An 11,936-nucleotide genomic window follows, 5' to 3' on the forward strand; every position below is an offset into this window, starting at 1 on the left:
TTGAAAACATTAGAAAAATAATCAAATGTAATCAGTTACTTTAATAAAGTAATTGAAATAGTTACTTTACTCATTACATTTTGATAGGGTAATTTGTAATTTGTAACCTATTACATTCCCAAAGTAACCTTCCCAAAACACTGCCGGTGGTCAACCTCAGAGAACAAGATGTTCAGCTTCTAGCAATCTATGTTTGGCTTGTCAGCCCGACACCTCGTATCATCAGGAGTCTTACCCATGAGTTTGGACCACTGCGCAGGTGGTCGGAATAATGGATACTGTTTGGGGAAGGTCTGTGGGCTCCAGTGGCCGGTGAACACCAGGATGTAAGAGGCGGGTCCTCGAGCGCTGCACTCCGTCCCATTGGTCAGGTTCACTGGAGCTGCGCAGGACAGCGCAAACCTGAGCAGCACAACCAGCAGCTGCTGCAGCCAACCAGGAACAAAGACCTCTGATGGCATCATCTGTGTCAGGGAAAAAAAAGAGCAGGAAAAGTCATTACCCAAGCTGAGGGAAAACAGTTTGTTTCCTTTTGTATTGTTAATATCAGTGAAACGGCTATGTAGAAATTATAGAAATTGCCATTTCAGTTTCTTGTCCTACAGTAACTCTGATCCACTCATGCAGCAAATATGTATTGCAAGAGGAAATTACATAACTTTGGTTCCTAACACCTTAATCCACCGTCAAGGGAAGCATCTGAGATTTGCAGCTTGCTCCGACAAGAGTGCATTCAAAGACACTCACCAACTGATATTACAAAGAAACCCTTATGAGCATATGAGAATAGTTCACCCAAATATGAAAACATTTCTATTAATTTACTCTCAGGTCATCTGAGATGTAGGTGACTTTTTTTCTTTAGTAGAACACTAAAAATTATTTATTGCTGAATCTTTGGTGAGATTCATAAAATGCAACCCAATTGCTATCGTCACTTGAGATTCCAAAAAGCGGATAGAAAAACACAAAATTAATTAGCGACGATATGTCTACCAAGCTCTGATAATGTATGGAATATTATATTAACAGACTAACCAATTTTTTATAAAACATATATATATATATATATATATATATATATATATACACACCTTTAAGTACAGATGTGTCTGTCACTTTAAAAATATGAAAATTCTGTCATAATGTACCTAGGTTGTTCTAAACCTGCATAAAGTTCTTTTTTCTTCTGAACACAAAAGAAGATACTTATGTGGTTAACTAAACAGCTGCTGTTCCTCAGTAACGTAAAAAAAAAAAAAAAAAAAAATAATATATATATATATATATATATATATATATATATATATATATATTATCAGAGTCATTGGCGACCAGAAACTCTTTGGTTACCCACATTTTTCAAAGTATTTTCTTTTATGTTCAACAAAAGAAAGAAAATATTGCAGGTTTGGAACATCTTGTGGGTGTGTAAACGATGACAATTTATTTTTGGGTGAACTGTCCCTTTAAGTCACAGTTCACCGTGAGCAACTGAAATGTTTTTCTGCAAACTACGCGTTCATCATTAGTTACTGGACAGACCCATTGATAACTTTCCCATTCAGCCCCATTCTTTTCCCATTACATCTGGAAAGCCTTGTGTTCAAAGGGCAGGTGTGCACTGGAACACAGCATTAATTTGCCATTAACCAAATGCCTGGTGTCCTGTTTTTACAGCATATTTTAGGTGAAAAAACGCAGCAATATACAGCGTTTTGTAGTACAGACAGAATAAATTACGGCATTTACACAGCAGGAGTTCCATTAATATCGGCATTTATTGATGCAATCCAAAACGTTTGGCCATCCATAACACGCTGTAAGTTACGGCACTCCATCTGACAAAGATGGCATAAAAAACTGCATTCTCTCTAATATTAAAATTAACCCCTCTAAAACGCCATAAAAACAGGCGTTTTCTGGACACCAGCCGTCTGGTTAAGGGTGAATTATGGCACATTTGGCGTTCCACAGTGATCTGACACCATCGTCAACAGAGAGGGAAGATGCCTGTGCAGAAGGTGGCTTGGTTTTAGCAAATTATTTACATCTGTATTGCATAGTTTATGAAATTGATACATTTGCTTATCCTGGATGACTGTACTTGTTGTAACAAAGGCCTATATCATCAGGAGCCTCTGGTATTAATTATGTTTTTGTATCTGCTTTTTTCACTCTCAAAGTGACTTTAGCCATTGACATGCGTTTCATGAATCACCAAGCACCGTGGTTTCAGCTAAAAATCTTCTTTACTGTTATACTGAAGAAAAGTCACCTATATCTTGAATGGCCTGAGCGTGAGTAAATTAACAGCAAATATTCATTTTCACTTTTAATGGACAGGTCATCCAAAAATGAAGTCAATCATCATTTACTCAGGTCATTTCGTTTGAAACGTGTATATATGCTTCTGCAAAAAAAAAAAAAAATACATGTTTGACCACTTCTTTGTATACTGTGAATGTGTTAATTTCCAAAGAGACACAAAACTATCAATACGGATGAGCAAGATGTGCTGCACCAGGTTTGGCGAACTTGTGACATGCATAAACCAGTTGACAATGGATGTCATTGACATTGAACCTGGTGTGACCTATCTTGACATGCACCGATTATGTTGAGGACATTTAATTCTTTATTTTAATTTTATTTTTTTCCGCCTTGAGGGAGAAAACCTTGTATGGAGGTTTTCTATCTAAGCCATAGTTATCATATAATACTGTTTACAGATGCTCATGAAGACTCGTGTTAAAGTTGTTACATCACAACATACTGGGCCTGCTGACCAATCAGAGCAGAACTGGCTTTTCAGAAAGCTGGGCTTTAAAGAGACAAGAACTTAAACACGGTGCTTTAGGCAAAGGGTTAAAGAAAAGTGGTAATAAAAGTAAAATTATGAAACATGGAAACTTTAAAATTCATGAATTCATGAACATGAGATTTTATGGATCTTTTTTTGTGATTCGGTAAACCTGAAAGCCTCCATCCCACTTTTATATTCACTGAATTAAAATTAGTAAACATTAAAGATCTCGTGTGTGTTTCATGAAAGTTAGTCAGACTTATTGTGGAACAACATGAGGGTGAGTAAATTTTTGTGTGAACTATATCCCTTCAAAGCCAGACAGTCTGCAAAGCCAGTTTAATAAAACGTTACACTTTAGATGCTTTAAATAAAACATAATTAACAGATGCTGAAGGCATGATGAACTCAATATCACCACGGCACAGATTTACCAAGAACCCCACAGTCCCATCCCAGCCGACCCCCTTATCACAACAACCAGGCTTGCCGTTTATTTCCAACTAAATTAAAATAACACAGCAGGGTTGTGTGACGGAGTTATTTTCATCCCTCATAGCCTGTGATTGAATGTGGAGCGTATTACACAAGACCAGCTTAGACCCCGGCAGAAGGTTTAGAGCGTGACTGCATGAGACTGGGATCTGCACCGTCTGTCACTGCCTCTTAATAAAGAGGCGAAGTGACAAAGGGCAGAAGTTCAGCACCGCAGGCTCAGACTATTGCTCTGGCCCGTCCACTGTATCCCCATAATTTATAACGAGCCACAATCATATGACAGACCAGCAGATCAAAGACACAGGCTCACCATGTCCCCGCTTCTGGTATTTTTATGCTTGCCTGTTAAAGTTTGGAGTCATTAATGTAGGTTTAGGTTGGACCGGTAGCCCATATATATATGAGAGAGTGTCTCTGATGTTATTGAGGAAAAGCAGTGGACTGGGTTATAATAGTGCTCATGATGAGCAGATATATTAGGATCCATGAGGAGAGAGGTCTTGCGTCACCAGAAATGACCTCATGTCTAATGGACATAGTTCTGGAGTGAGAAAGCAGCTAAACGCTCCTTGTTTTAAAGCCGGCTAGACCGCAGGTTCAATGGGACATGGATAAAATGTTACGAGCAAGGACTGAACGTGCACTCCTTTTGTGGGTTCCTTTCCTTTTCTTCAGAACTCACAGTCTCTTTCTGCTTTTTTTGACAGATCAAGTTTCTGCATCTTTTGGAAACTCTGAAGTGTCACAGCACTTTCACACATGCAACCTTTTCCAACTGCATTTTTCCCTTTAGAGGTGAATGGTGTGTGACTAGAAATGCCGGCAAATGAGCCTTGGCATTTTTCCAGCGTAACATTGCTGGAAAAGTTTCATATTGATGCTATTTGTGAACAAAACCCATTACATTAATGGTTTGAGTATTTACGAGTGAGGAGCTCTGACATTTAAAACAAAGAAAAAAAAAGTATTTACAATATGCTTTTATGTTGGTTTCAGATGGTTTTGGAAACTTATTTTCAAGAAAATTTTAAATTTAAGTCAAGAGAATATATTTCATGCATTGGCCAATTTTAGGATTTTTGGACTTTTTTTCCCCATTACTTGACTTCTTTGAGGCTTGTGGGAAGAAAACATCCAACATAAACAGTTTTAGTTACAACACATGTCTTTAAAGTTTTCCCAAAATTAGTATTTTTTCTCCTGCAATGAGCCAGTAACCTCCACTTCAGCAGAACTTACACACCAAACTATACCACTTTATTCCCATCTATATTCTGAAGGTTTTATAGAGTTTTTTTTTTTTTTTAATATATAATTTGCCTGGGTTTATACAAGATAATATTTCTAAAAACATGTAAATTTTCTTTCTGGCTGTTGACAGTATTTTCAGACTTCTCAAAATCTCTAATACATCAACAAAATGAAATGAGAGATTTGAACCTCTATCCAGTGTTGTGATTTATGTTCTGGAAAGGTATGCAAATATCTGCATATTTAATTAGATAATGCCTCAATTGCATATTTAAACAGAACATTAAAAGAAAACTTGTAAAACAAAACAACTGTCCAAATATACTGTGATTAATCAACTCGGGAAGTTATGTCGATTTCAACCACATTCACCTGGTGTCTTACATTAACGACTCTACACATGTCATGTGGTGTAACCATTAGGTAAAAAGTTATATTAATAGGAGTAATAAGCAGTTAACTGTGAATTTACACATTTGAATCCTTTTTATATGAATTACTTATTCATAAATATCAAGTCTTTTACATGACATTTACAGCCTGAACTAATCTTTCCCTCTCATAAAAAAAGGTTAAATAATCAGATATTTTAAGAGAATTATTGACCTTGGCTCACTCACAAGGGTCTGCAGGGGTCATCTCCATGACATCATTTCCCGTTATACCTTTTGTTTTTTCATGCATGTTGGTCGCACCACATGAAAACCATTACATTTTAGAAAGAAAGTGTCAAATTGTACAAACATTGAAACAAAAGAGCTTTTCTCCATCTGGGTAGGAGGAATTGATCAACAGATTCTGGAACAGTTTGAGATTGCAGATTTGTGGCGTAGCTGTTTAAAAGCCATTTCCACCAAATGACATCAGAGTTTTAACAGCACGGATGGTGCTGATGTGTGAACGGGACCCAAAAAAGCTGTTGAAAGCTGTTGGACGTGCAGATGTAGCGTTTACCAGAAAAGGTAATCTGGCTGTTTTACTGAGGCTTATTGGATTTTTTGTTTGAAAGTAACTGTAACATAAGCATCAGGCATACGTGCTACAATTGCTCAATGTTTGTCGTCCTCAATACAAACAGATCTGTTTGTTCGTGGGAGACCCTGTGAAGCATTGAGGAATCAATGCTTCATCTATCCAGTGGAGTCATCATTCCCAAACATCATCCGCTGACTATTAAAACTTTATAAATATTTTGATCTCCCATCTGCGCTGATATTTTGCACGCGTGCAGATGCAAATTCCCACGTTTTCCACATTATCTCTGTCTTGGACTGTGAAATTAGATCAAACCTTGTACAAAGTTCTGGCAGATTGTGGGATGCATTTCTGCTGCCCTGCACTTGCCAGTGGTTGCAGATGCTGCATGAGACTGACCTAAAGCAAACCTCCGTCTGTTTGCCCTCTTCAGCGCAGTTTCAAAAGACACACATTTCTCAAACATCCAACAGACAGCAAATCTCTGCTCCTAGCACGAACGAGACACAATAAAACCAGGGGAGACAGAAAAGTGCCAAAGAAAAGAGCTTGCGGCTTTTTTGCCACTTAAGCTTAAACTTACAGGGAGAGCAATTATGAAGCCGCAGTGAGCTCGTACTTCAGGAAGAGGTCAGGAATCTTGCATTTCAGTCGCAAAAACCACACGGGCAGAGTTTAGAGTAAGAAATGAATGAGAATAGGGGGAAAATAGTTAAATAACTGTTAAGAGTAGCACATTTGTTAAAATACTTAAGCACGGCAGCATTGTTCGTCAAAGAGACGTCAAACCTGCAGAAGAGGAGTGTGGGAAGGTTGTGGTAAAGAGGCACAGCAGGAAAGTGGAGAAGCAGAAAAGCAACCCTTGTCTTAACCTTTGCCACAGCAGCCGGCACGAGCACAGGACACACGCACACACGTGAACAGCTCACTCTTACCTTGCTGTGATGGTAGACAGCAGGACAGGGTTCGTGGAGATGTGCACCAGAGATCAAGACACCTCACTTTCATGCTCTCTTTCCCCTCCTCTCTCTCCTCCCATTCACCACCCCCACCTCTCCATGTATGGGTACACACACACTTTCAGTCTAGCTCTTTTTCCTGTCCTCTCCTTTTACCTCTTTTCTTCTCCTGTGAGATCACAGACTGTGTAAATGGAAGTTGATGTGTTCATATGAATAACTCAAACCATAAAAATGAACTCATATTTTTTGAGCCATGAATTTCTGTATGTTGCTGGGAAATTCATCAATGTTATATCTATTATCTTCATGACATCCCTTAAGCTCGCAGTTACAAACAGAACGGTTTCATGTGAAAGCACTTTCTCCTGCCCCTGCTTAACTTTGTAATACAAGCAAGCCATTTGTAGGTCGCTTCTCCTGAAATGTGTAAACATTTCTCTTTGTTTATGCAGCCAGACTGACACAGGAACAACTCAGCCAATGGCGTGAGTTTGGGCCGGGGCTCTCTGTTTGTTTTACCAATGGTAAAGGAGGAGGAGTGTTTGGGAAACCAGTCTGAAAACAGTCATCAGATGCATTCAAATATGCATACTTCTCTACTAGTATGCGAAAAATGATATGTGAAAAGAGCATGTCCAAATTCACAGTATTTATAAAGTATCTGTATGACCTAACACTTCCAGAGAGAATCTGAAAACTTAATATTGCACAAATTCATACTATATATAACTGCGTCGATATTACACACAAAACCTTCAGAGCTTCACATACTGTGGAAATAAATTATTCATATATGGGGGGGCAGCATCACCAGTGATCGTGTCACATCCTGTCTACTGAGATGCCTTCATCCAATCGATTTTTGAAGGCAGCATAGATGTATTCTTCACTGCCTATCCCACAATCCTTTGCGCTCCATTACATGACAGTTGAACTAAAAAAAAAAAAAAAAAAAAAAAAATGAACTTCTGAAAGTTGATCATCAGTTTGTGTGTAAATGTGTTTTTGACCAAATTTTTCCACTTTAAAAGTCATTTTAAAGCTGACTTAATAGCAAGGAAATAATGATTCAAGATTTGTGTGCTTTTATCCATCAAACAACCGTTTCTAAACAGGTTTCCCTAATACTTCCTCCATTCGTCATTGATCAGACAAACAGAAAGCTCCACCCAAAACTCACGCCATTGGTTAAACAATTATTGCTATGTCAGGATGCACATATAAACTGAGCTGTTTCAATAGCACCAGTGTGGAAATAAGCCTAAAAATGACTTCTAATTGACTTCATATTTTAATGCATTGCTTTGACTTGCAGTGGATCAAAATATGAAAGCTGACAAATACAAAATCCTAACCTTTTACACACAGAAATGCTAAAATGGCATGGACATTACTGGTACCCTGGAGTTAGAATTTGGCAGGACAACCGTTGGACAGAAGTACCGTATCTAACACCTTCCACTACTTCAGTTTATACAGTGGCATGCGAAAGTTTGGGAACCCCTTGCAGAATCTGTGAAAATGTGGATAATTTTACCGAAATAAGAGAGATCATACAAAATGCATGTTATTTTTTATTTAGTACTGTCCTGAGTAAGATATTTTCCATAAAAGATGTTTACATATAGTCCACAAGACAAAAAAATAGCTGAAATTATTAAAATAACCACATTCAAAAGTTTTGGAACCCTTGGTTCTTAATACTGTGTGTGGTTACCTGGATGATCTACGACTGTTTTTTTGTTTTGTGATGGTTGTTCATGAGTCCCTTGTTTGTTTTGAACAGTTAAACTGAGCACTGTTCTTCAGAAAAATCCTCCAGGTCCTGCAGAATCTTCAGTTTTCCAGCATCTTTTGCATATTTGAACCCTTTCCAGCAGTAACTGTATGATTTTGAGATCCACCTTTTCACGCTGAGGATGATTGAGGGACTCAAACACAACAATTAAAAAAGGTTCAAACATTCACTGATGCTCCTGAAGGAAACACGATGCATTAAGAGCCGGGGGGTGAAAACTTTTGAACAGGATGAAGATGTCCAAATTTTTCTTATTTTGTTGAAATATCATATTTTTCCATTTAGTACTGCCCTTCTGACGCGAAAGAAGATACTTGCATGTTTCCTGGAAGACAAATGAAGTACAATTTACCTTGATCTTCAAATTCAAAAAGTTTTCACCCCCGGCTCTTAATGCATCGTGTTTCCTTGTAGGTCAGCCCATCCAGCACCCTGCAAAACCTACCAGCACAATGCCAGAGCATCGCTGGATTTGCAAAGGTGTTCTGAGTGTTTCTGTCGCTTGTTGCTGATCTACAGCAGCTCACACGCTCACACAAGAGGCCTCAGCACAGGAAGGAATGGTTTTCATAACACACTCATTGAAGTGAATGACATTGGGAATTATCTGCTTAGAAAGCAGTCAGTCCCAGTGAGAGCTCACGTCAGTCCAATATAAGAGACATTTGTCACTGATTTGCCCGTCAAGAAAAGACACTAGCATTAATACAGCTGAAAGCCAAGAGGTTTTACCAGTCACTATAAACCAAGGTTGGCATTTACAGAAAAAGTCCAATGTAAAAGCAACTATTCATCAAATTTGGTAATGTTTACTGCGTCAGGCGAAGGTAGTCATCACTTCATCAGAGGCCAGACTCAACGGCGATTCGTTTGCATTGACGCAGATGGGATCGGACCCCAGAAAGTGATCGGTTTCTGTCTCAATGAGTGTTATATACACTCTTGAGCACACTGACCCTAAAGTGAACCTCTCTTGAACAAAAGCCTTTAATAAATCTTCCAATGGACAGGCTGATGAAAAAGAGCCGATGAGACCAAGAATGTACCAGAAACTTAACAGCGTGTAGCATTGCCACAATTGTTGCAAAGTGCTTCCCAACGCAGCTAAAACTTGATCTATTTGCCAATATTTCACTAGTATGCTAAGATTTCTCAATAGGTCTATTTGTATTTATCGACTTGTTCATTTTGAATAATTGGGGTTACAAAACAGCCAATATAAAGTTTTGCAATCCAAATATTTTATTGATTTTGGGGCATTTTGGGTAAAGAGTGACGCAAGGTAAATTAATCTAAGCACAATAAAATGAATTTAGTATCCAAAAAGGTCCTTTCAGCTCAGTATTTCAAGCGCAGCTGTCTACTTCAACAGCTCACTTTTTCCCTGCCAACTTGTCAGTGGGACGCGGGACGCATGACGTCATTTTGTGGGATTAAGTGGAGATGCGTTGAAGCCATGTCAAATAAACTGGCAATGACTCTGAAACGATCATCTGCAGAAAAAACATTTACATGGGGACAGAGTGCAGCATAAACAGTCATTCTCTGCTGAGCGACTCCCATAAACATTGGAACCTACTTTTACGTCTTGTCTGAGGGAAACGGTTTTAGACATAATACATGGTCACCTTCTCATCTGGACGTGCAGAGCAGACATACGATACAGCATCTCGTCTGTAATCGGACTCTGGGTCACTGACGCTCAAACACACACTTACTGCATCACAGAATAGAAGTTTCCACTTAAATTCCACTGAAATTAAGGTTAATGTGGGGAAAAACATGGGTAACGGCATTTTTTTCAGGTCATTTTAAGAAATAAGATTTTATGTAACCCATTAAAATGCAATTGCGATGAATGAGGACAAGCAAATTTGCTTATGAAATGAAAAACAAACTTACTAAAATGGCCAGTATAGCAACAGTTTTAAATGTCTAGCTCAGGGATTAGTTTGTTACAAACATGCAACTTTTCACAAGGCAATAATTGATGGACTGGAGTCGTGAGGGTTACTTGTGGATTATATCAGAGATTGTCTTACTATTGGGAGATGAGCAGGGGTGGATTTAGTGATTTGGGGGCCCTAAGCAAATTCCAGGGATGGGGCCCCAACACAACTATGTGCTCTTTTACGCCTATTTTGCTCGCTCTCATAGTTTATTTTGTGTATACTTTCTTTACTGAGGTGAATATCTCTGTTCTGAGACGGACGGTAATATACAGCCTAGATTGCACACGAAGTGCGCTCCCTCATATAATCACTAAAGGCTGTCACTCACTTCAGCTCATTGCGATCTCTCGACGTTCCATTAATAAGCTCTCTTCACTGCACAATGAATCTCTCATTTACATCGTATCTACACTTTGTTATAATGAGAGGATTCCCGACTTTGCACAACTCCACAAACTCGGCATTTTGAGCGGTGAGTGGATTCTAACTCAAAACTTCTGGTCATTGCATTCAAGAAATTAACCAATATATCTGTGATCGGCTACATTGTTCAATGCTTACCTCGCTTATTTTTATAAGTCCGCCCCTCGAGATGAGAGGGTCTGCATTACTTACTATTGGACAAAGTGTAACTTGGATCACGTACCTTGATAACCAATCATATTAAAGCCTTGACATCAATCAGAGTTGTAGGACACTCAATCGCCATTTAATGATACCATAGGAATGAGTGAGACGTGCCGTAAACCGAATCCCACTTGTCGCAAAAAGCTTATGACTTCTCTTATAAAACTGAATTTTTTTGGTGTAAATTAAAAATAGTTTAATCCAAAATATTGTTTAGTGTAAAACATGTTGAATATGATTGATTATGTGCATGTCGATTCATTAAATGATAGGCCGTTTCCTAAAAAAAAAAGTAGTGAAGCCATTGACATCCATTAAGTCTCCTTCCCTGCACTGCAGCATTAGCCGCTATGCTTTTTTGGCTAAAGGTTGTAGGGCCGTGCCATCCAATGGCTTTGCTTATACTACAGCTGTTGAATTCTTGAATCTGATTGGTCGATGAATGTTCTAATGTGTGCAGCTATTTTCAGTAGTAGTTCTAGGCAAGTCTTATCACTTCGCCAATTGATTTCAGTTATTTCAAACGTCCTCACAGCCTACATCAAACCACACAAAGACCAAGCTAATAAATACGTTTTATTTTGTACGCAAAGCAAGATTCTCTTTCTCCTACACTCTCTCTTACAAATGCAATACAGACACAGAAGCATGCGCAGGCACAGAAACGGGTTTTAGCACTGCTCTGACAATTTGATTAATTATAATTCAACTTAAAAGCGCCATGTCGTTCTGCACCATCAAGGTAATAACTGGGTTGTTCTTAAAACAAATAAACTTACAGTTTCGGCTATTTGTAGAGAAGCTGCTGCCAAACACTGTTGAGAGAAACGCAGTCTCAGGTAATTCACACACACGTAATCGCCCTCTCGTCTTAACTGCATTAAGTCTGCTATTAACAGCTCAAGCCTCTGTTATTAGGGCTAAAAAAAATGACATTTTAGATTTAGCAACAGAGGCGTTGGATGAGATGCAGAAAAAATTACACAAGAGCGTTTTCAACGGCTCGTCATAAATGATTCCTTGATGTTTTTATCAGCTGTTTGGACTTTATTCTGACGGCACCCATT

General features: G+C 38.6%; 1 protein-coding gene across 1 annotated transcript in view; it reads right to left on the reverse strand.

Moving 5' to 3' along the window:
- Positions 1 to 6,558, reverse strand: part of LOC306853290 (spondin-2-like) — a 21,551-nt gene extending 14,993 nt beyond the window's left edge. Inside the window, exons 1-2 of the mRNA XM_079390588.1 lie at positions 6,466 to 6,558; positions 236 to 464 (exon numbers count right to left, since the gene is read on the reverse strand). Coding sequence (XP_079246714.1) covers positions 236 to 464 — 229 coding nt within the window. The 5' untranslated portion in view covers positions 6,466 to 6,558. The remainder of the gene's footprint in view (positions 1 to 235; positions 465 to 6,465) is intronic.
- Positions 6,559 to 11,936: the final 5,378 nt, after the last annotated feature.

Source organism: Barbus barbus (genome assembly GCF_936440315.1).
Source record: "Barbus barbus genome assembly, chromosome: 33".
NCBI lineage: Eukaryota > Metazoa > Chordata > Actinopteri > Cypriniformes > Cyprinidae > Barbus > Barbus barbus.